General features: G+C 38.5%; 1 protein-coding gene across 3 annotated transcripts in view; it reads left to right on the forward strand.

Moving 5' to 3' along the window:
* Positions 1-1,814: 1,814 nt before the first annotated feature.
* CLVS2 (clavesin 2) overlaps positions 1,815-26,302 on the forward strand; it is a 69,955-nt gene continuing 45,467 nt past the window's right edge. For 2 of the 3 annotated variants that reach the window (XM_078447268.2, XM_078447269.2), the window contains exons 1-3: positions 1,815-1,926; positions 2,412-3,336; positions 14,440-14,614. In XM_078447268.2, the coding sequence (XP_078303394.1) occupies positions 2,948-3,336; positions 14,440-14,614 (564 nt within the window). In that variant the 5' untranslated portion in view covers positions 1,815-1,926; positions 2,412-2,947. Of the gene's footprint in view, positions 1,975-2,411; positions 3,337-14,439; positions 14,615-26,302 lie in introns of all 3 variants that reach the window. The other variant, XM_060616554.3, reaches the window with a different exon arrangement.

The raw sequence follows: 26,302 nt of genomic DNA on the forward strand, positions 1-26,302 counted from the left end.
CAATATTGGTGAAACCTCTTCAGAAAATCTCTTTATAGAATCCACAGGAGACAAATTTTCTTCAAGTTCTAGAATATTGGCCAAAAAGAAACTTTTCGAAATCTTTTGAACTGTGAATTAAATTATGTTGATAGTTCACATTATATTCAGAATGCCTTTGAAGAGTCATAATTACATAAAGTCCTAGAAGGACATTAAATAAATAAATATATATATTATATTAAAAAATATAGTGTGTGTGAGTGTGTGTGTAATTTTCTGCCTTCCCATTTAAAGTGTAAATTCCTTGGGGGTAATGACTGTGTGTGTGTATTCTGGTTCTTACTAAACTTTGCATTAAATTAATGAATAAAATGCCAGAGGTCTGTCATCCTTCTCCTTTTTCTTTTGGTAAACATCATTGCTAAAGAACAATAAGAAGTGTGTGCCTGTAATCTGAGGGTTCTAATAGTCATCAAGGATGACAATGTTTACTTGTCTTCAAGACCGCCAATCCATAAAATCTACAAGAACGTCCCACACAGTGGAGCTCAGGAAATAATTGTTGCATTGAGTTGACTTGAATTTAGGACCCTATTCTAGTTTGTAAGCCAAAAGTTGCTCTTAGGGACATGCGCAGTAAAACATGCTGTGCTTTGAAAAGAGAAAACAATCCTTTTCCTCAAACCCTTAGACAGTCATCTGAGGCTGAAGACTGTTCATTTAATGATAATTCCAGTATACAGGTGTGTAACACTAAAGAGAATGATTGCATGTGTCTCCAGAAATATATGCTTTATTACGAGATGAGAAGTGTCTATTTTTCCTTCCTCTGGGACTGTTTTTGTTTTTTGCCCCGGTGCTCATTTCCATTCTGTTCAATAGTAAGTCAGCAGCCAGAATGCATCGTTGAAATACTATTCATGTAAGTTCCTCCAGAGGTGTAATCATCAACACAAAGCTTTGGGACCACTCTGGTCTCCTTTTCTAAATTAAACATATCTGTCAACAACAAATGCAAAAAGTACAAAATATTTCTGTGTACTTCCCACATCGAAATGATCTCCTAAGGGACTTAGAAAATGTGTGTTCGTGTGCATTGCCATCTACAACAGCTACTCGCCGGCCGCTCCGGGGTCTTGCACACAAAGGGTGAGAGAGGGGCGTGGGGAGGCCGCGAGGCGTCGATGGCCCGCCTGGCCAGGTGATGCCCGCTCGAGTAGCCTGCCGAGGAGTGGGGACAAGGGGAAGGCTAAACTTGGGGCTCAGGATATTTGCATGCGGCGGAAATCGCAGTCCTCCCCAGCGGAGTCAGGGTGAGAGGAGCGGGGTGCGTGCGCGAGCTGAGTGAGCGCTTACGTCGCAGCCAGATCTGTGCTGGGATAATTAGAGAGGAGTTGGGCTGAGCCGAGTCCTCTTTTAGCAGCGGCAGCCGGGGCCGCAGCAGCAGCAGCAGCGGCAGCAGCAGCGGCAGCAAGAGCCCGGAGGGGCGCGCCTGACTCCCGCCGCCCGGGGCCCCCGTGGAGAGGCCCGCGCCCCGCAGCTGCCGCCCCGCCGCGCCCACCGCCCCGCGGCTCCGGCGCACAAAGGCGGCGGCAGCCGGCGTGGCCTTGTCCATCCAGGCGTTCGAACCCCGCTCCCTCCGTTCTCCTCTCCCAGGGACGCGAATGGCCGGGCCGGGCGAGGACCTGGGACGCCGGTGGCCCTAGCTCCGCACCCCCACCCTCCCGCTGGGAGAGGCAGCGGGCTGCTGGCTGACGATGTGGTCGCGGCTGCTCCCCAGTGCGTCTCCGGCCCGGGTCCCAGCTGCCGCCCCTCTTCGCTGCTCGCTCCATCCCGCGGAGAGGAGTTGATGCTGCTGTCGCCGCCGCCGCCGCCGCCGAAGCCGGGGCTGATGGATGCCAGGGAGTGCCGCATTGCTTAGCGTCCCCGCCTCCGGGTTTGCTGGTAGGAGCCCGCCGCTCTTCTCTCTTGCTTTGGGGTTTTGTAGAAAAGGTAGAGACATTTTAATTTTATCCTCCACTCCTCTTCTCTGCCTTCTCTCCCCCCGTCCCCCGCCCCCAACCTCGCATTTGAAATGTGTGTTCTGGGAAAGATCCCCCTCCTCCCTCCACCTCCCCCCTCCACCCCCGGGATAATTCCGTCGAAATAAAGGGTTAGAGGAAGGCAGAAGTTGCGGGTGGGGCTGGGGGGTGGGTAGCCCACGCTGGTGCCAACGCCACCGAAACCCTTCTGGTGCCTTCTGAGATCACGGTGTATCTAGGAAGGGAGGAGGGAAGGTGCGCTATCTGCAGAGTCTCCGCCTAATTGGATCATAATCATTTTAAACAAAATCCCACAAATGCCTTTTAAGAATAACATCTTTAAATAAGCATAAGGAAAAATAATTTCCTCCCCCCCCCCCCCCTTCTCTCTTTTTCTTTCTGGCAAAGACGCTCTCTCCCCGCCCTGGAGCTCAGCGCTGAAGAGCCACCTTATTATTAATCAGAATTCCCATCGTTATCCCTGGCAGGCGCATCCTTCAGTAGGGACCGCAGAAGCATCACAGAGCTGGGGCTGAGATGTGCGTGGGGGTTGTTTTTGTTGCATCTTGGAAGAGAAGAGGACAGCATGAAGATCAGTGCCAACCGTGCTGGGTGGGCTTAGGGGTGTTTTGTTAGGGTTGAGGAAGGACAAGGAGTGTTGGGCCCGCCAGAGGTCCACAGCTCCTTAAAGGAAAGGGAAGAGGGAACCAAAGTGAGGTGTTGTTTTTAGGCGGTGGGAAAAGAAGTTCGTACTCCCACAAAAGAGCTGCCGAGAGGCAGGAGCAACAGGGTACTGGTCTGGACGCCAAGACAAACAATTTCCTGTACAGAAGAGGAAGCAGGCAGCAGGGAGGTCTGGAGGCCAGAGTGTGGTGGTGGCAAGGGCCAGGTCTGTTGTGGGACAGTCAGCAGGAGGAAGGGAAGGTTCAGGAACAAGCGGGACGATGACTCATTTACAAGCTGGTCTCTCTCCTGAGACCCTGGAGAAAGCTCGCCTGGAGCTGAACGAGAACCCAGACACATTGCACCAGGACATCCAGGAGGTGAGGGATATGGTCATCACCAGGCCGGACATTGGCTTTCTGCGCACAGATGATGCCTTCATCTTACGCTTCTTGCGGGCCAGGAAGTTTCATCACTTTGAAGCTTTCCGCCTTCTGGCCCAGTACTTTGAGTACCGGCAGCAGAACCTGGACATGTTCAAAAGCTTCAAGGCCACTGACCCTGGAATCAAGCAGGCACTGAAAGATGGCTTCCCTGGGGGCCTGGCCAATCTGGACCACTATGGCAGGAAGATTCTAGTCCTTTTTGCAGCCAACTGGGATCAGAGCAGGTAAATCCTAAATTCAAACTTGTACTAGGGATTCTTTTACTCCCCCATTTTCCGGATTTTACCCTGAGTCATGTCATAGTTTTACAGCCTTGGTGTTTTTGTTTATTTGGCTCATGGGGAGGGGAAAAGAAACTGAAACTACAAAATGAGGTTTTGGTGGCCATCCTGGGCAGTGGAAGAAAGGCTTTTCTTTTTACCTTTGAAACTCTTGCTTCGTGAGCACCTAGTTTCTACTGCAGCTTTCAGTGTTTTCCAGAACTGTGTTATTGTGCTGCAATCTGAATCATTCGCCTTCTAAATACAGCTGCTATATTTTTCACCTCTTGAATAAGTTTACTGTTCTATGGAAAAATGAGTCTGAGAGTGGAGACCACTTTTCCTCCTTGTTCCTAAAGAAATTCTTAAACTAAATTCATCATCATCATCACTGTCATCACCATCACCATCATCCTCCTCATCACCATCACCATCACCATCATCCCTCTTCTTAGCACTGAAGTTTTATTTTTAAAGAATAGCGTGGTGTTCAAGCAAGATCAAGTAGTTTTGTGGCTTGGGAGCTTTTCTGCTTGGTGATGTGTAGATGAAGGAATAATACGATGTGTGTCACTTCAATGAAAAGGAAGAGTTGTGCCCTCTCGCTGAGCATGCCTGCTGACACTGAAAATAAAGGCTGACTGGTGTGTGTGTTCTACACCTGCCACTAATCTAAAGAATGTGTTTCCTGTCTGATGTGATTTCTCATCTTTTGTAAGGGAGTGGAAAATGTTCAGATAATGTCAGTTGGTAGACTTTTGAGCTCTATTGCTTTTTAACGGAGGGGAAATAATATTTTTATTTCATCTACATTATAATAGCAAGATGCAGAGAGGGACTCTTCCACTTGCTCAGTCAAAATTATTTTCTCAGACTGAAAGATATAAAAAATTATGAAAGACTCTTGTGTAAGGTAGTTTCAATTAAGTTCAAAGCTAAATATATTTCATGGGACTTAAAAATGTTAGCAGAACTATGAATCATAAGAAGCTGGTTGTTATAACATTGGTGTATTTTTAGTTCTGTGAATGGTGACTTTTGATGCATCTGGTTAGTTGAAAACATCTCAGGAACAATTGTAAAAGACTTTTACAGTTACTGAGAAAGTTTATTGATCTTACAGCTTTCTAGATAGGCTTCTTGGATTATTGAAACCTTAGAATGTGAGCTAATATTTTAAACAGGGTTTTACTTTTTTTAAGTTTTTAAAAAATATTTCTATTTACTTTTGAGAGAGACAGAGAGAGAGAGAGAGAGAGAGAGAGAGAGAGAGAAAGAGCAGGGGAGAGGCAGAGAGAGAGGGAGACAGAGGATCCAAAGTGGGCTCTGTGCTGACAGCAGAGAGCCAGATACAGAGCTCAAACTCACAAATCATGAGATCATGACTTGGGGCCAAGTCAGATGCTTAACTGAGTGAGCCATCCTTAACCAACTGAACCACCCAGATGCCCCTAACAGGTTTTTTTTTTTTTACTCTTTATATAGTCACCTATTCCCTGTAATTCTAAGTTGAGAACTACTCTGATTTCTTTTAGATAAATATAAAGACAAATTACTACCTGAAGAATCATAAAGCTAAGAGACTTAGAGTTAGCTATTGAGGGGGAATAGAGTTCTGTTTCTTATTTTGGTTATTTATAAAGATCTCACTCTACTTTTTATGAGGTGGCAAAGTTTAAAGGACCAAGAAAAGCCACTATTTGGCCACAATTTATCTTTAAGAAATTTTTGTTTACCGTCTGAGATGGCCATTGTAGGGTTATGCAAATCAATTATTGTGTATATCAAAATTGAAAAATTTCTTCAAGAAAGAACCTAATCCATATATCAGAGTGGCATTTTGTTTATTGTGAGCTACAGTAAAATGGGAGCTGAGGAAATTTTATATTTAAATATATCTCAAAATCTCTCTGTTAAAGATATTAGAGAGGCAGATTGCATTCAGTGAAACTTGCATATACATCAGACCTTTATTCACTTATCTTTATAAGTGAACTAATATTCACACTGACATAAATCTAATTAAGATGAAAGAGTTCTCCTCTATATGGGAAGTTAATATTCCAGATTTAAAGAATATGTTTTAGTTCTCTATCTCATTCTTTCATAGAAAGGATAGGTTACTAGTAATCAGAATCTATCTCCTTGGAAATCCATAATGGGTGATGATTTATTAATTGGTATATAAAATTATTTTTATAATTTAAACATTAAAATCTCATATGTGTGAAATTAAAAATGAGAAGCTATTTCTTATAAAAATACTCTATCAGGATCCTTAGGCTAAAATTTGTAAATTCTGTTTCTATGGTTGGAAATAAACAGGTATAATCAAGAAGTTATAGAATGTCAAGAACAGAAGGTACACAAGTTATTTTGAGCTTGTCTAAAATTCCTCCTATATTCTTAAAAAAATCATTCCCTCCTTCTTCCTACCTGCCCCCTATCTCAGATCTACATGTATCCAATAACAAGGACTAGTGGATCATCAGTTCTATCGTCTTAACATTCTCTGTAAACTTTTATCATTGAGATATGTGTCTAAGAACTGCCCTGGAGCCTGCAGGACAGTTTCTGGCAATACCTTTCTGGCAGTATCAGGGTCTCACCAGCCCTTCTCCTACCTTTGGTCTGAATCCTTTTCCTTCCCACACTGCACAGCCTCAATTTTTAACTGACTCGACTTCTACAGAAGTCTGTGTCACCTTCCCTTGATGTTTACCTTGCTGCTGTTCTGTTAGGTGAACATGCTACCTGCCAAATTCTCTTCGTTCCCATGCCTTCCCTGTTCTGGGAGTCATATCCTGCTCTCATCCTTCCAGACCAAACAACCTGGGTCTCTTGAGAAGACTGCACATCTGATCATGATTTGGACCACCTTCCTTGTGTTGTTCAGTGAATTGCCTGGCTTTCAACAACTTTTTTGAAAAGTAGCATTGTTTTAAAGAAAATAAAATAGCATTGTTTTAAAGAGACAATAGGTGGGAATGTCCAAGATTACACAGGGAAATTCCAGAAACGAGGTAGAAGAAAGTGTCTCCTTTATTTGGAAATAAGGTTATTTCCAACCTCCCAAGGGAAAAGCAAGATTTTTTTTTTAATGAATTTTGAAAAAATTTGTAAAGATCTCTGAAATAACTGATCTGTATAACAACAAAGATGAAGTCTTATGTTATTATATTTACAATAGCATGTGACCTAGAGTTAATGCAAATCTATATTGAGTTGAAGTGAGTTACGCATTAAAAAGAAAGAATTCTAAGTAGGAAGTTATCTTATATATACTTTCTCCTATGTTAAATTTGTAGGACAGTTTTCTGTGCTCCTCGGGAGACTAGCAAAAGTAAATGTGTGTGAGCTGTGACTATAAATAAAATAGTGGCTCTTTCCACTGCAATGTAGTGCAGGTCAGTTTCAGGTTATTGCAAAGAATTGGACCATTTCCAAAGCTTTTATAAGAGACATGGAATCTTCAGGAAGACTAAGGTAAAATAATAATATTCACAGCATTATCACATTCTAATACATCTAAAAAATAATTAAAATACTGAAATGTCAAAATGACTTTCAATGTGATTTGTGGTTTTTCTCAAAAGGATAGAACAGGCTCAGATTACTTATTACATTTATTGAGTAGGCTCTACCTTGGTAAAGATTCATACAATTTCATATCATTTCTTTCAGTTTGTCTGACATAATTTCTGAAAACAAAAGTAAATTCCACAAAATTACAAACAATTGAATCGTTACACCACATCACTAGGATGAAATAATCTTCCACATATCATGTGCTGTATTTCTTTCCTGGATGATAGTGCCCTGATTAGGACTCTACAGATACCTTCAAACTGTCCATTTGATTGCAACAACAGAACATGAGGATAATGTAACACTGAAGCTAGAAGGGATCATACTACTTTAAGAAAAGGACGTTTGGAATGAAAGTAGATCACAGTTTAGACCCTAGAGCATGAGAGCAGGTATCTGAGAAGTTGAAATTCACTGGACCGTAGTTCTTGCAAACACTCGTGAGGAAATTATGTCACCTGAAACGTCCTGATGACACCCATTCTGATAGTTGGCCCGTAGGCTGTCAGCATGCAAGTAGCATTTTACCTCATTAGAATTCAGGGTAGTCCTCTACACTTTTGTACAGCAAACAAGCATTTATCTGGAAGCTGGTTAATAACCTTTAGAAAACAATTACATACAGCTAAAATAAACGACTCCTAATATAGTGGCAATTCAGAAGCACTGACCGTCTTGCATTATGTTTGGCTTGTCATGATAAACATTGATTATCACTCACAGTATTGAAGCTCTGGAAGGGATAGAAGACTAGCAGATCAAACGTCATGCTACGATTCTCTAACTTATCCTGGAATTTGCCTAAAAAACATATCATTGTAGTTTGTTTGTTCCTATTGTGTGGCTTTTTCACAAAAAAGACAATGATAATGTTTGCAAGTTCAGATTGAATTATGATTCTGCTCACATTTATTAAAATAATGTGGTCAGTCTCCAAACTGAAAGACAGTTAAGTTGATAATAGATTAAAATTTTAAGATAGACATAGATTATACAGATTTGTTTTAATCCCACCATGAAGTTTTATTCTTCTCTGGAAGTGTGCTATGAAATAAAACAAAATGAAGTAAAAATTGCTAGGAACAGTCAAGCACAATTAACTAGATAATTAGGGAGAAACACTCACACTCAGTGATCTTGAAAACAAAACAAAAAAAACAAACAAAAGAAAATAGGCTTCATCTTGAGGCCTGATTTTTGAAGACTCAGTTTATTAAAGTTTATATTTATTTGTGTTTCAACGTTTTGTTTTACGGTGTTATATATCGTGTCAAGGTCAGGAATCCTTACCTTTCAAACCCTGGAGACATCATTGTGCTATGTTATGGGTGGGTTTTGAGATTCAGTCAAAACTGGAAAAGCATGTGTGGATTCCATGGCACTTCTGTTCCAGCAGAACCTCTCTGTATTGCTTCCTTATAAGGAGGCTCTTTTAACAAAGATTCTGGAAACTGCATCTTATTCCAGACTATGCCCTTGGTTCATACCATGGAAAATGGGAAAGAAAAAAAAATTGTCCTGCGAAATGTTAGTGGAATATTGGAACGAATCTCTGGAAAAAAATAGGACGGTCTCTAGAAACTGGGGCAATTATACAGTAATTAGTGAAATAATCTTGAAATAACAGCAAAGACCAAGAGTGCCAACCTTAAAGTAGGATGTTGATTGGGTCTGACTTGAACTGGGCTATTTTCATATTTTAGATACACAACTTTAAACAAAGTTGAAGAGAAGCAAAGGATTTGACGTTTACTACACTGCACTGACAGGATACCTCTAAAGAAATGTTTAAAGATATTTTAAAACATAAGCCAATAGTTAGTAAATTACTGTTATCCTTAGTCAATGAATACATTTCTTCCATTCTTAGAAAGGTTGAGCTCTTTTACATGACTGAGGGCAAGTACATATATTTTACTAACATAATAAACAGTACTACTGACATGAGGGAAAGGATGTCCCTGTACGTCAGGTCCTTATAACATCAAATAACTGAACAAACAGTACTCCATTCAAATCATTAAAAACAAAAAGTGCCTCAGGTGGTTGAGCGTCTGACTTTGACTCAGGTCCTGATCTCACTGTTCGTGAGTTTGAGCCCTGTGTCAAGATTTAGATCCCCTGTCGCCCTCTCTCTCTGCCACTCCCTTGCTCATGCTCTGCCTCTCCCTCTCTCTCTAAAATAAAAATTTTAAATAAATAAATAAATAAATAAATAAATGCTGAAATACACCTGAGTTGAGCATTTGTTATATAAAAGAAATTTAGTAGGTGACAGGGCAAATAAAGACATATGACATATTCTTTGTACCGTCAAGACATATATGACCTCTGGGAGGAAAAAACATGAAACATTAAATAACTACTAGAAAGATTGTAAGTGCTTAATGAGAGTACCATTTGCCTGCGCTCGAAGTTCAGGGCAAAGGGGCAGCTGTGGACTACACAGTGTTGTGCCGAGAGAACATCGCCTTCTCTGTTAACTGAATTCAACCTTTTATTGTCTCATTTTAATGCTTTAATTAATTACTTTATTTATTCATTGATTTAAAACACTTTTATAGCATGTGTGATGTGCCAGGCACTCTTCTAAGTCCTTTGCAAACATTAACGTAGTAAATCTTTATCACAATCCTACAAGGCCAGTGTTATTAACATCCACATTTTGCAGATTAGGAAACTGAGGCACTGGGCGGTGAAATATTTCACCCATGATCATACAACTAGTAGGTGAATTGGTCAAACTTTTTTTGTGTGTGTAGACAGCTATCAACGTAAGTCTAAGGACAAACATAAACCTAGCGGAAAAATTCCATCTGTCATTTACAAAATCTTGATTGAACGTCAGAATAGACAATGAGAAAGTTAAATTGCTAGAATAATCTTCTGAAGACAAAGACTTAGCAGACATTTGCTTAGAGTATTCTACCCTGAAGAGTTGCCTTTCTGACATTTGCATTTTTTCCATTACAATTCTATTTTGTTTTGTTTTACTTTATTTTATTTTGGTGGCAGTAGGTGCACATTTTTTAAAACTTTTTTCTCCCAAAGAAAGACATTATTCCTGTAGATGTTTCATTTTCAGTGATTCACTTGTTCTCACTCACCTACACTCCCACAGCAGTAAAACTAAAGCAAGGCTCAGACAGCTAATCTTCTGCACTCAGTGACACAAGCCAGACAGATGAATATTTCAGAGTTCATATTTTCTCCAGGGTTTGTAGACTTCTCCTCTTTCTATTCAGACTCTTATGAATGTCTTCTTGCCTTTCCTTCACCAAAGCCTGCTGCTGGGGCCAGGTTGGAACATGCCCTGGAACCTGGCATGGTGCCACGTTGGTATTGACTTCTTGATCTGTCTTCTGACATACATACTGCCGAGACCTGAAAAAGCAGATCAGCTATTCATTAGACTGCGTTCTAGGTACGAGGCACCATGGGTGTGGAGAGAACTGAGGATTCAGAAGGACCTGGCTTCTCATCTAGGCTCCCCGCTTTACTCCCATGGTGATTGTGGGCAAACTGTTCAAATTCCCTGAGACCCTGTGTCCTCATCTCCAAAATAATAGGAACAAAGCCAGCACAGAGACTCTGGGCTTGTTTTGAGATTAAGAAAATGCATTTGAAATCGCCTTGGAACTCTTAAATGATTACACAGATAGAGGTGTTATTATTGCCACTGAGTAATATAAAACACCTAGATAGGTTCATCAACTTTAGTACTGATGATACCCTGAGGCGTTAATACAGGCAATTCTTCGCCTTTGTCTTTCCCCCTTAACACCTTTCTAATAGGAAGTGCTTCAGACATTAGAAACATGGCTTAATGAAAACTGAGGGGAGGGGCAGCCTTAATGAAGAATTTAATAATGGCTGATTGATTTAGTGACAAAGGGAAATTGCTTGCTGTTGTGCTGTTCAGTGTGATGCCAAGATGCCAGTTTTTCCTTGTCAGGCTGGAAGAAAAGATTGGGAAGTAGGAAGGTAATGACTTGTTTGTGATTTAGTTTGCTCTTTGCACCGATTGTAAGTTGTAGAGGATGCCCCAGGAGAGCACAGGCCAGTCAGCCCCCCAAATCCTTGCGTGGTCTGAGGCAGGAGAACACGCTTCCTTGGTCTTGATTGTACAGGTAGTAAATAGGAGATATAGGTGTCAGTCTTCTCCATACAGTTTTTACATATTCTAGCAGCTCTGCTGTCTTTCAAGAGCCATGGTCTGTATAGCTTGGTGTCCCAGTTGTAAAATCCCTTTCTGGTGTTATTATTTCTTCTTACTACATGCTATGCATCATCCTCTCCAAGTTGATTTCAGATTCAGGATTTACTTAATGCTGTTTTGGAAAGCACAATCCAGAGTCAAGAGCTGCATTAATGTGCTAGTTTGTTATTTATGGCTTTCTTCCAACATACGAGGGAAGAAGAAAAATGGTGGAGCTCCTGTTGTTGGGATGTAAACCTCACACATGAACATATTTATTGCAGTGACCTCAGATTTGTAGAGTACAACTGCTAAACATAATTTCAAAGAGAAGGATGAAGGTAGGATTCCTGAAGATATAAAATCCCTCATTTCTTTGGAAGATATTTTACAGACTTTGGCAAGATCTCATGTAATAAGATTCTGCTTATGAATAGCCTGCTGAGCTGTTAATGGTAGTAATGTGACATGTTTGACAACAGAGGACTGGCGTGTCAAGAGTGGTTTTGACCTGCCCTTTGAATACAGTTAGCTAAGATGTTTTAATGTTTCTTTTCTTTGATTTAGACATATAATGATTTAGATAAAGATCATTTGATTCTCTTTTTGAAGCAAGATATTAAATTTAAAAACTTGATGAAATTTACTCTTGAAAACTTTGCAAACATGCTTTTCTTCATTGCTGATAATAGGATTTGCCTTGTTTTATTTCCTTTGGAATAACAATATATGTGTAAATTTTTCTCTTGACTTGGCCTCAGTTTTGGAAAACCATACTCAAAGTGTGTTATTTGAAACAAAATGCCTCTTGAATTCTGCCTTCACTGGTGCTATGGTTTATTCTCACTGCAAATAATACATCATCCTTCCAAAGCTGATTTCAGATTCAAGTGTTACTTAATGCTATTTTGGTATTAATGCTATTTGGTATTTCTATAGGTAACATAAGGATGATCATAACGGAGATAGATTCTAAATTGGGCTTTTCTAATTAAAAATACTTTAGCATGATATTATGATGAATTTCAGGAATTAAAATGAACATATATTTTAAATGGGGTTCTAAGCCTAAACCAGAAATATAACCTTTTTCCTTCATCTTTCCAGTCTGTGTAGGTCTATAGACTTTTTGTCATAACACTAAGTTAGGCTATTATATTTATAAAGGAGATAGGCCAGCCATGGCGTGACAAATAAAGGTATTCAGCCATACATATTTCATAGATTTAAAGACAAATAGGTAACAGAGCTCTACACAAAGTTTTATTGTCTTATGTATTCAGGAAGTATTTTGAGATGTTATATCCTTAGGCCTATAAAAAGCCTGTATACTTTCCAAAGATTTAAAAATAATTTTTTGATCCTCGCCTTTTATAAGAATAAGTTATCTAAAGATCATCAATAATTTTTAAGTATAAACAGCCTTCAGTTCTGATTATATCCTGCCTAGTACACTATGTCTATGGTTACCATTACAATAAAAAGCATGCTCTGTATGTATTCCAACCAACATTTACTGAGCACTTTCTGTACACCTAGCGCTATGGAAGTGCTTTCACCTGCATCATGTCTTTGACTTTCCTCTCCTCCCCCCACCCCCCACCCCACCATTGCCAGTGAGATATAGTAAGATAATAATAGGTACTTCCATTTTTCATATTAGGGAACTGAGGCTCAGAATTACAGATCAATGACATGTCCTGGACCACACAGCTAATGAGGGACAGGGAAGGAATTCCATCTTGAAGTCTTCTGACACCATGCTTGATTAATGTTGGGATCCCACAGGGATTCTATTCCAAACTACTGATTTTACAGATGAGGAAATGATACCCAAAGCAAGTGAAAAATCACCTGAAGTTCCTTCTGAATTACTATGCTTTCTCCATTTGCCTCCAAATGTTTTTAGAAGTAAAAATAGAACTACTCCCTCATATGTACTCACTGTCTCATACTGTCTTCCTGGTGAGCCCATTACTTCCACTCACCTAATCCAGCAATCCTCTTCATCTCACTTGTTTCCTGAGGTCAAGATTTATTTCTCTAGCTTTTCCTAGACATGTCCACCTGAATATATGAGGGGAGAAAACTTAAAATGCAGGCTGCTCAAAAATTGAAATTGTTAACATTTTCATAAATTCAGTGATTCCTCTTGAAATGCTGGGATTTCCTTCTTGAATAATTATCTCATTTTCTTCTCAGCTCTGATTACATTACCCTTTCACTTACTTGAACTTAAGATCTGTATGTTTTTGACTCTGGAATTTGCACCCTTGAGCTTTCTCCTGAGTTTAGGATCTACTTTTTCAGATATTTACTTGATATATCTTTCTGAGTGTACCACATATTTCTCATACAATGGGTTTTATTCTAAACTCTACATTTCCAACTATCCCCAAAGGTATCCTCTTCTTGCATTATTGATTTTGATTAAAGATTTTACCATTTACTCAGGCTCTGAGGCTAGAAAATCTTTGTGTGTGTCATCTTTTACTCTTCCTTTAATCTTAGTCTCAGCATCTAATCAAGTATCAAATTTTAACAAGTTCATCTCTAAAATACTTCTCAAATTTGCCTTTTTTTTTTTTTGCTCTTCTTTCTGCTGCCTTCACTGAGGCTGTGTCTTACTCCACAATTAGTGTTCTTGTGCTCTAGTCTACTCCCATTTTACAGCAACATAAAGAGCATTCATTGGGTTCTTCCAATGTGCCAGGCACTGTGCTAAGTGCAAGGCTGAAAAAGATCAAGACTCAATCACCTTTCTTTTCTTGCAGCTTTATGACATAAACTCAGTACAAGTAATTAAAATCTGTTGACAGTTTTAGACCCTAGTGTTATTTAACCCTAGTGTTCTTGTTTATTGGTGAAATTTCTTCAAATCTCATTTTTTTTAAATTTTGGAAATATGAAGGTACAAAGTGTTAGAATTACTGAGAGTGTTCCTGAGCTGCTTAAAAAACTACCATGCCTAGTTTTCAGGATAGTCGAAATGAGATTTTAGAAAATCATAGGAAGGCCTGGAAGTAAAGAAATGGTTGTAAAATATGAAACAGTGTATGTTTTCAAAAGCATTTTAGTTTGGTTTGGTAGAATACATGTTAAATTCTAATATGTCCCCTGAGTGCAGTAAATAAATGTCCTCTTAGGAGAAGATTTTTAAATAAAATAATCTTAAGACTCCTGAGGTATCTTAAAGGAAATTTACAGTGTGGTAAACACTATCTATAGTTTTGGTGAAAGTGGTTGTCAAATTTAATGCAGTACATTTCTATTGCTGATAGGTACACACTGGTGGATATTTTGCGTGCCATCTTACTTTCTTTAGAAGCTATGATTGAAGATCCTGAGCTTCAAGTGAATGGATTTGTTTTGATCATAGACTGGAGTAACTTCACCTTCAAGCAAGCCTCCAAACTTACACCAAGCATGCTGCGACTGGCTATTGAAGGCCTTCAGGTAAAGATTTATAAATTACCCAGTTTCTCAGTCTTTCACGTTTGATTTCTCTCATCTGATGTGTTAGAATGACGAAATGTCTTACAGAATAATAAAAGGGGGAGCCTGGGTGGCTCAGTTGGTTGAGTGTCCTACTTCAGCTCAGGTCATGATCTTGCAGTTAGTGAGTTCAAGCCCTGCGTCAAGGTCTGTGCTGACAGCTCAGAGCCTGGAGTCTCCTTTGGATTCTGTGTCTCCATCTCTCTCCACCCCTCCCCTGCTCACACTCTGTCTCTGTCTCTCTCAAAAATGAATAAACTTAAAAAAAAATTAAAAATAAAAAAATTTAAAATGAATAATAAAAACATTTTTTTAAAAATAGTTTTTAAGCACAAGCACTAAAACCATAACTGGACAAAGGATTATAGAAGGAAAGTTGAAAGATGTGGCCTTTTCGTAGATGGGAGTTTGTAATACTGAGTGCAAATCTTACTACATCTAAACATAAATGTGGGTGCCAATTGGAGATTTTTATCTTGAGAAGCAGAACAAAGAGCACGTTTTCGATTTTAATTATTAGCTATTTAGCTTTCTTGTTTTGTTTCTCTTTCTTTTTCTGTGTGTATTAATTAATTAGGTAACTATTTGCTTTACTACTCAATTTAACCTGATGAATTGAAGATATGATTATTAATATCTTCGTGTTGTCCATAAAGCTGTTAGAAAGGCAATCGGTCAGTATGTATTTTGATATCTAAGATTTGGAATAACTGTTTTGAATTACTTCTCTAGACTTAATTGGGGATTTTTTTGCTGCTGCTGCTGCTACTGCTGTTGTTGTTGTTGCTATTTTTGGTGGAAAGCCTATCACATAGAATTTATATAGGAATGGTGCTTCTTCCAGGGAATGACACTTACCTGGTTAGGAATTATAAAATGGAAAATCAATTATTAATTAGTGACATGTCATAAACCTACTACTGATAATTTCTTTTTAACTTTTAGGATGTCCTTCTGCTCTCTGTAGTTTGCTTTATGGTACTTTGTATACGATATTTATGGGATAAATTTTAAATTCCTAAAAAAGATTTGAGAAGTAGCTCTTCAGTGATATTATTTACTGTTTACTTTCCATGTATTCAACATGCATTTTAGAGGTTTGCAAGTCAACAGTCAATTTTTGTAACTTTTACCACTGAAAATACCACTCGTTTTAAAATAACTAATTATATCTTTGTCATTCATTAGGCTGGAAGGTCAGACTTTATTTTTTTATGTTGAAGAGCCAAAATCATGCAGACCTCTGCTCCATAGGAATTTCTGACTGTGTCTGTAGGCACCTAAACTGATGGCTGATGACTCAATAAAAATGGTCCTCTTCTCCAGGCAGCAGGACATCATAACCAAATTGAATTCACAGTTTGGATGTTGCCTCTGAAGTGAATGAGACACACTGATCCTTTTTCTCTATATAGGTTTTTCCTGATGCAGGTTTCCTGACTTGCTCTTGGTGAGTCAGACTTGCTGCTGCCTTTTCTTCAACAACACCTTTTTTAAAACTCCATAGAGATAGATAATAGGTGTTGGGAGAGGACATAGGATAAGCATGTTTGGAAATGTGTATATCATGTAGAATCACTCCTGATTCTACCCTGTTGTCAGCAGTGTGTAAAGTGTCCTTCGCTTTGTGGGGTGCTTGGGTGACCCAGTCCGATAAGCATCCAACTCTTGATTTCAGCTCAGGTCATGATCTCACGGTTGGTGAGTTCAAGTCCCACGTTGGGCTCTGCACTGAATTGAGGAGCCTGCTTGAGATTCTCTCTCTCTCTCTTTCTCTCTCTCTCTCTTCCACTTGCTCTCCCTCAAAAATAAACATTTAAAAAAAATAAATAAAGTGTCACTTTGTAAAGAAAATTGGCTTCTACAACCATGCTACTTAACACATAATGGTAATCTAGCCTTTTATAATTTTTTTAACCTGCCATCTTCTTTTTTTTTTAGCTTTTTAAAAATGTTTTATTTATTTTTGAGAGAGCACAAGCAAGGGAGGGAAAGAGAGAGAGGAAGACAGAGGATTTGAAGTAGGCTCTGTGCTGACAACAGCGAGCCCGATGTGGGGCTTAAACTCACAAACTGTGAGATCATGACCTGAGCCGAAGTTTGACACTCAACTGACTGAGCCACCCAGGTGCCCCTACCTGCCGTTGTCTTCTTTCTGCACTAGGGATAGGCAGGCCTTCAGCTACATGAAGGACTGGAGAACTCATATTATTTGTAAGAAATTGAAAATAAAAAAAAGCATCTCAGGATAGACTCAGTATCTTGCTATTTACCAACTTACATGGTTTTTGGAGTCATTTAATAGTAACATTGTAAGCCATTCCAGGAGAGAAAACTGACAACTTGGACATGTTTGGGAACTTCCCTATAAGCATGGCTACTATCAGAATTTCTTTAAGTGCTAGGTGTCAGCACAACAGGAGCTACCGTCAATTTAAATCTTTGTGTTTGTGTTGGAGAGGGAAGGATCCCTTGTGCTGGCTGCACGTAGGGACCCGCCTTGTTTCTATTTCCCATAAATGTTTCAGTCCCCTTACCTTTCTCCCAGGACCCAGACTGAGTAAGAGAGTTGATTTCCTCTAATTGCCAACTGAGAAGCCATCTAAAGGAACTCTTTCTGGGAATAAATTTGACATGTTACTAATCTTTAAACTAGATGTTTCTCAAGTTCAGATTGATTTTTAAATGCTCTGTAACTCTGTCTCTGTCTGTATCTATGACTACTTCTATATCTAGATCTAAAAACAATAGTAACTCTGAATAAAAATATAAGATGTGCTAAAAACGTTCCATTCATTGGGGCATGGGGCATTTCATAGTCTTCTACTGAAGTAACATTTTTTTACGGCTTTCGTAATCATGACTCTGTTTTACTTTGCATATATTATGTATGACATATTATTGCGTATTGGTACATGTTTCACTCTAAGCATCAATTTAAACTGTTTTTTTTTTTTTTGAGATTAATGTAAGTCCAAAAAAAGTTTGAAGTAAGATATATACACAATATCAGGTTGCTAAATACAACTACTACCCTCATCAAGACCACCACCACTACCACAATAGTAAACCCCTTCCAATGAACCTAGTCAGGGAAATGAAGAGATAGGATATTTTGTAACAACTCAGTGAGAATTTATACCATGCTATAATCTTGCTATAATATGTTACTTTTATTTAGGTGAACACAACAAATATTCAAGGTACTTGAACCAAAAATAAGAAAGGCTACCAATGGGTCTAGTGCCAGGAAGAAAACTTACTTTAATTATGTGTGTTGTTAATAGGATGATGTAATTGTGTTTTGAAGAGGCCCCATCTCTTTTCCTTTTCAAGTGATTGTATAACCTTTCTAAATTGACACACCAACCCCCCCCCCCCTTTTCTCAAGCAAAAGAGGATTTTGAATGATCTGGCTAGAGATAGCACCTGACACCTGGGAAAAAGACACATAGACCATTGCTTTTAAGATCCACCTATGATCAAAGTGCAAGGTCAATAGAAAGATAATGCAGAGGGGTGGAAATAGAATGGTCTTTAGAGGCAGATAGACCCGGGTTTGGATGACAACAATGCTACATATTAAATACTTGGGCAAATGACGCACCTTGTTTGAATCTCAGTCCATTCACTTATACCAATTTTAGAGTATTAAATTAGAAATGATACATCTTTTGCTTAGGAGGTGATAGCAATGCTCAAAGTAATTGGTGTGGATAAGCTCATTTGTCAGGCGGCATATTTTTCTGCAAGTGTGCTGTTTTTCTTACAATTCAGTGACTACTTAGACTGTGAAGACTTAAAGTTGATTGACTTTGGGAATCTGAATAACATCACATTTTGCTTTTAGTGTTCAGGTTTTCAATACACAGGTTGCATTTTTTTTTTATCACTTCACTGTGTGGTTAAGTAACATCTAGATATTTTCACGTTAGACGCCAAATAAAATATTTGTTCATGTTGGAAACCAAATGAAAAACGAAATTGTTTCACCTGGTGAAAATTAATCTTTATTTTTTGGGGGAGAAACTCCAGGCACTGTGGGAAAGATAGCAAATATGTGGATATCCTTGGCCTGGATGGATGAACAAGAGTTTACTAAGTGGATGAGGACAGGAAGAACCTGTCAGACAGGAAAACTTTGGGGAGGTGTTTTGAACAAACACACAGCTGTAAGGGGTCAAAAGTACATGACAAATCTGTTTTGAGGAAACTAGACCAAGAAGTGAATTGAGGCAAATGATCAGAGATGAGCAAAGAAAGACTGGCTGAGAACTGTTTCAGTGGGGTGGCGGATGGCACCCTATGTGGTTTGGCCTGTGTTTCTCCAGACTTGGGGAGGTTTGGGACAGGAAAGTGACCTGGTCACTCTTCTGCTTTGGAAAGATGTCTCAAGTAGAGAAACAATAAAACAAGATTCAGGGTGGCTGAGTCAGTTGAGCACCAACTTCAGCTCAGGTCATGATCTCATGGTTGGTGAGTTCGAGCCCCATGTCAGGCTCTGCACTGACGGCTTAGAGCCTGGAGCCTGCTTCAGATTCTGTGTCTCCCTCTCCCCCTCGCCCCTTCTTGTGCCTTGTCTGTCTCTCTCAAAAATAAAATAAACATAAAAAAAAATTTTAGAGAGATTCCATACTACCGTGGTGGTAACTATGTTGATATCATTTTATAGGGCAGGAAATGAAACTTCAAGAAGTTTAAGAGACTTAACCAATTTTTCTCACCTGACATGAAGGGTTGAGTCCAGGTTGTCTGACTCCAAAGACCAATGTGTTTCCTGAATCTTGTTTTATTGTTTCTAGGGCTGTGCTTCAGAAAAAGTGGGTAGGCTCAGATTAGAGTGACTTCCCTCCCCCATGCCAAAATCCTCACAATATACAATTTGTTTTTTGGGGTAGAGAGAACAATTCTAACTAACGAAGTCGCAAATGGCTGGCCCGTGGCCTTGCACTTTCTTTGACTCCTAGTGGCAGAACCACTTTCTTCTTTCCCAGTGAGCATCCACTTTGAGTGATTGTCAGCCTCTCAGTCCCTGTGATGAAGGCCCACGTGAAAGGCACTTTTCTCATAGCCAAAAAGAACTTTTATCAACACAACCACAGATTGATAAACCACTCATGATCATGGTCCAAGATAATTCTGTATGCTTTCTCTGTGCAGAATCTGTAAATATTTTTTAAATTTTTTAAAAATTTAAAAATTTTATTTAAATCCAAGTTAGTTAACATATAGTGTAATAATGATTTCAGGAGTAGAATTTAGTGATTCATCACTTACATGTAACACCCAGTGCTCATCCCAGCAAGTACCCTCCTTAATGTCCATCACCCATTTAGCCCATCCCCCACCCAAGACTCTGCCAACAACCCTCAGTTTGTTCTCTGTATTTAAGAGTCTCTCATGGTTTGTCTCCCTCTCTGTTTTTATCTTATTTTAGCTTCCCTTCCCCTACGTTCATCTGTTTTGTTTCTTAAGTTCCACATATGAGTGAAATCATACGGTATTTGTATTTCTCTGATTGACTTATTTCACTTAGCATAATACCCTCCAGTTCCATCCACGTTGTTGCCAATGTCAACATTTAATTCTTTTTGATCACCAAGTAATATTCCATTGTGTATATATAGCAGATCTTCTTTATGCATTTGTCAGTCTAGGGATATTTGGGCTTTTTCCATAATTTGGCTATTGTTGATAGTGCTGCTATAAACATTGGGGAGCATGTGCTCCTTCAAGTCAGCATTTTTGTATCTTTTGGGTAAATACCCAGTAGTGCAATTGCTGGGTCATAGGATAGTTCTATTTTTAATTTTTTGAGGAACCTCCATACTGTTTTCCAGAGTGACTGTACCAGTTTGCATTCCCAGTGCAAAAGGGTTCCTCTTTCTCCACATCCTTGCCAACATCTGTTGTTGCCTGAGTTGTTAATTTTTTTTTTAAATGAAAGGCATCAGAGGCACCTGGGTGGCTCAGTCAGTTTAGTGTCTGACTTTGACTCAGGTCATTATCTCACAGCTTGTGAGTCTGAGCCCCTCATAGGGCTCTCTGCTGTCAGCACAGAGCTTGCTTTGGATCCTCTGTCCCCCTCTCTCTCTGCCCCATCCTTGCTCGCATGTGTGCGGTCTCTCTCTCTCTCTCTTTCAAAAATAAATAAATATTAAATAAATAAATAAACAAATAAATGAGAGGCATCAAACAATTTTACCAATATAATGTAGCTCCTTGATAGATGAGAAGCAACATCAGATATTTTTGTGGAAATAAATTATTCAGACTTCATTGGAAAGAAACAAGAAAGAAAATTATCTCGCTACTTATAAGAAGTTCATTGATTGGGGTAGTCATAGTAACAGGAAGCATCTTAGAAAATCAATACACGATTAAGTGGATGTGACTTGTAGCCCTGGGAAGCCAATTAAAACATGAAATGTTTGGAGATACTGGCACAGCTTAGACTGCTTGAATTTACAGTGAAGCAATGTCCTTTTTAATATTTTTTTGTCATTGTTGCCCTATTTTTCTAAAATACTAGCATTCTTAAAACTCTTTAGTAATGAAAAAATCAAACTCTTATGAATCCAGAATCTCTTGTCATTTTTTTTAACTTATCCTAACCCTACCTGTGTTGTTTGTTGTTCTTTGGATATATCTATCTGTTATTCCCTCCCAGCTCTGTTCTCCTGTGTCTCAGTGCTTTTGTTTCACAATTTCACAGGAATCCCCAAACTCCATCTGCTGAAAAGTACATAATGTAGTCAAGGCGCAGCTTGCTGTCAGGGGGGTTGGCTGTAACAAGGAACTGAATAGCTCTTTGAGTTTCTACTTAAGACTCAGATGTAAGGGCCATCGCAAAATGCCTAAATCAGTGCCAGATATTTTAAGAGCCCTTAATAAGTAGGACTTGTGAAAGAATAAAGAATATGTAATCAATTCACAGTACCTAATGGCAGCCCTTTCTTCTGTCTAAAGGGTCTAGTGTTAGAAGCGGTCACCAATCTGCTAGCTTTGAGAGCTCTAGTCATTCATGTGGAAGGCAGAAAGTGCTGCTGCTACAAATTCTGGCTCTGACTGTTTGGAAGCCCAGTCCTACCAGGGGGAGCTTGCCAAAAACAGAAGACATGCTAATGACTTGGAACATCACTGTCCAAGGCTAGCGGGTGACGAGCCCCATTAACTTCAGTCCAGCATTAGTTTGTGCAGTCCTCCAAATCCTACCTACAATTTCTGGCAGCTTCCAAATTGCACGTGTTTGTGTGTGTGTGTGTGTGTGTAGAATGGTTAAGAGAGAATATCCAAAAAGAACTCAGTGAGATATTGAGTTAATTAGGAATTCCTAATAAAACAAAAGGGCTCTGTGCTTTGCAACAGTGTTCTTTGCAATGATTGTTAACCTGCCAATAGTTTGCAAGCTTATAGTGCTTTGGACAGCAGCAGAAACTTCTTGCATTCAAGCTACCTTGTAAACTTAAGGCAGCATTATGGTGCATTGATAGGAGAGGGCTGAAACAATGCCTGTCTTTTTAAAAATGAACACAGATTCATGAACTGCATTCATTCAGACAGCCTGAAGGTGGGAGAGTTTATTTCCACATTGTGTATGCACAGGCAGAACCATATTGAGAAACAGTGACAAGGGCAGTGTGTAAAAAAAGTGACATTTTCTTCATCACATGCATAGCTGTCTGAGCTAAGTGTGCTTCCTTTCAGTTGTTACTTAACCTAAAACAAATGAGTGAAACCCTTGAAGTTGCTTTATTTCATGGTGTGATAATGTGGTGGTTTGGCTGAGAGGTTTAGTCCCCAGAAGTAGGACGTTGGAAGTCTTTTTAAAAGCTGACAATAGGCATGTAAAAGCTATATATAATATTTAGTTCAGCAAGCAAGCTAAGGATTATATAATCTTTGATAATGGGCTAGGTTAATTCTATGCATATACACACACACAGCACATACATGTATATATAAATGTATATATCATTATCTTTTCTTGTATTAAAATTGCTGTTTATTTTTTATTTAAAATTTTTTTTCACATTTATTCAATTTTGAGAGGCAGAGAGAGACAGAGCACAAGCGGGGGAGGGGCAGAGAGAGAGGGAGACACAGAATCTGAAGCAGGCTCCAGGCTCCGAGCTGTCAGCACAGAGCTGGACGTGGGGCTTGAACTCACAAACCATGAGATCATGACCTGAGCCGAAGTCAGATGCTTACCGACTGAGCCACCCAGGTGCCCCAAAATTGCTGTTTATTTTTTGATTAGCAGCTAAATCTGTTTAAAATGTCTAGTTGTAGGAAGTAGGTGTCAACTTTGACAAAAATGAAGAGATTGGTGCTCTTGAGTTATTCAACACGTATTTACTGACTTAAAGTAGAGAGTATTATCAATAAAATTTACTACGTGTACACTTTCAACTACTGAGGAAGAGACTACTTATCATTTTGCTTCAAATGGCCAAATAATTGCAGTGACAAAATGGAAAGAAGCAAATAGCAATCTTTTGGTCTGAGTCAGTGAGATAATGATAAATGGATAGAAAGTAATTATCTGTAATGAAAAACTGAACGAACCATATGAGCTGTTCTGCATTTCATTTTATTTGCTATGTTTAGACATGTCCTTAACTAGAGAACAAAAAGATGAGTAAGTGCAAGTTCTCTTTTATTCTTTTTAGTATCAATGCAAATGCATCTTGATATATCCCTCTTCCCCAATGGCACTTTATTTTTTTACTCTCTTCAATTCTAAACTGCAAAATGAACATTCACTTATCCTTTCAAAAAATTAGTTTTGAATACTCTTCAACCTTAAAAAAGAAGGAAATTCTGCCATTTGCAACAGTATGCACGAACCTGGAGGACGTTATGCTAAGTGAAATAAACCATGCACAGAAAGACGAATGAGTACATGATCTCACTTATACGTGGAATCTAAAAAAAAATTATTCATAGTAACAGGAATAGAATGGTGGTTATCAGGGGCGGAGAGATGAGGGAAATGGGGAGATGCTGGCCAAAGGATACAGAGTCTCAGTTATAAGATGAATAAGTCTGGAAACCTAATGTACAGCATGGTGACTATAGTTAGTAGTGGTATACTGTATACTTGAAATTTGCTAAGAGAGTAGACATTAAATGTTTTTAACACACACACACACACACACACACACACACACACACGCACAGTAATTATGTTAGGTGAAACATATGTTAATTAGCTTGATTGTGGCAATGAGTTTACAATGTGTATATGTAACATAATCTGCTGTGTACCTTAAATATATGCAATTTTTATTTGTCAGTCATTACTAAATAATTCTGGGGAAATATTAGGACCCTAGTGTCATCAGATTCTCCTACAGATGTTGATAAAATTGACATGCTTATTTTTCAAATGTTTAGCCATTTTACCTTCATAAATATAACTTCATGGACATCTAAATCAAAATTTTTTGGAATATCAAATTGAGGTGTCATTTTTGTTTTTGTAAATTTTAAAATTCTGGTACCATATTGCCCAAATCATGGAGGTACGTGATTCTTCTGTCTCTTCCATGGGTAGCACTCTTGCTATATTTTCTTTTCTTTTTTTTTTTTTCTTTTTTCTTTTTTTAAAATGTACATCCAAATTAGTTAGCATATAGTGCAACAATGATTTCAGGAGTAGATTCCTTAGTGCCTCTTACCCATTTAGCCCATCCTCCACTCCCATAACCCCTCCAGTAACCCTCAGTTTGTTCTCCATATTTATGAGTCTCTTCTGTTTTGTCCCCCTCCTTGTTTTTATATTATTTTTGTTTCCCTTCCCTTATGTTCATCTCATATGAGTGAAGTCATATGATTTTTGTCTTTCTCTGACTAATTTCACTTATCATAATACCCTCCAGTTCCATCCACATAATTGCAAATGGCAAGATTTCATTCTTTTTGATTGCCGACTAATACTCCATTGTGTGTGTGTGTATATATATATATACATATACATGTATATGTATATATATATATATATATATATATATATATATATATATATACACACACACCATATCTTCTTTATCCATTCATCCATCGATGGACATTTGGGCTCTTTCCATACTTTTGTTATTGTTGATAGTGCTGCTATAAACATGGGGGTGCATGTGTCCCTTCAAAACAGCACACCTGTATCCCGTGGATAAATGCCTAGTAGTGCAATTGCTGGGTTGTAGGGTAGTTCTATTTTAGTTTTTTGAGGAACCTCCATACTGTTTTCCAGAGTGGCTGCACCAGCTTGCATTCCCATTTGCTATATTTTCTTAAGATTTATCTGGAAATAAAATACTCTTTATCCTTCATCATAACTATTCTGAAAAGAGCTGCAGTTAGAGAAACCACAATAAATTCATAAGAAGAATGCCTCCTAGAATACTATTTGATGCACAGTTAATAACAGTGTGTTTCTATAGCTTAAAGTTGACTGCATTTTGCAAAGCCCCAATTAGTTGGAATTTTAAGATGTGAATGAATATGAGGTAGTTACATAAGGTACTAATAGCTGCTATAACAAACAGATCAAAATGTGTACATTGGTTCAAACATCTTGCCACGCAGTCCAATAAGGTGCTTCTCCTAGTGAATCAATGACCCACGTTCCTTCCACCGTACTGTCCTGCCATTTTCTAGGTATACTCTTCAGGGTCACTTTGTTCAATTCCATTATATTTCCCTAAAGGTTGAAAAAGCATGGAGAATCACACATTATATATTTCTTTGGGACAGACCTGAAAACAGTGCACATTGCTTTCTTTCAAATTTTATTGGTTAGAAAAAACAGCCAAGTAGACACCCATAACTATAAAGGAGGTGAAGAAATGTAGGTTAGCTGTGATCATACGAAGAAGAGGAATGGTGGACATCTTGTATTCTCTTTTAGAAAACTGAGTGTCTAAAATAACTTTTTTTTAAAATGTTTGCTTATGCTCTCTGAACGTAAGAGGTGATAATTAGACAGTGTTTCAAGGAAGTTTAATTGCTACATTCAAGCACAATGGAATAAATGCATCTTTCCTACAATTCATTATATGACTCTGTACCAGACTAGTTCTGCCTAGGTAAAGGGCTAGCAATTTATATGCCTCGTTTGTTTCTTGGTTTGTTTTACCTGAAAGAGTACAGAGGAGGTAAAATGGCAGAGTATTTGCATTCTCTTAAATGTGTTTCTTCTGTTTTTCACACTTGTTGATAGTTTTGCTAGATATAGAAATGTGAATTCAAAATAATTTTCCCTTAGAACTTTGAAATCATTATTTCATAGTTGTTAGACATCCATTATTTTTTATAAGAAGGCTGGTTTCAGATAAACCTTTGTTGCTCTGTAGGTATCTACACTTTGTAAAAGATTTTAGGATTTTCTTCACCTTTGGCATTTGCAAGCATGCTCTTGGGAGCAGATCTTTTATGTGTGTACCAGATCATAATGAAACTTTTTATTATTCCTTTTAGTTAGAAAAAGAAACATTTTTATTATTCTTTCCTCTGAATTTTTCTCTGATCCTTTTTCTTGTATTTCTATAGCATGGACTTTATGTCTGTGGTCTTAATCCTCTGCATATCATAATGTTTCATGATCACATGTATTTTTTCTTATTAAACTTTTAAATTTTGTTTTGAGAT

Source organism: Panthera onca, chromosome B2 (genome assembly GCF_046562875.1).
Source record: "Panthera onca isolate mPanOnc1 chromosome B2, mPanOnc1 haplotype 2, whole genome shotgun sequence".
In the NCBI taxonomy this organism is placed as follows: Eukaryota; Metazoa; Chordata; class Mammalia; order Carnivora; family Felidae; genus Panthera; species Panthera onca.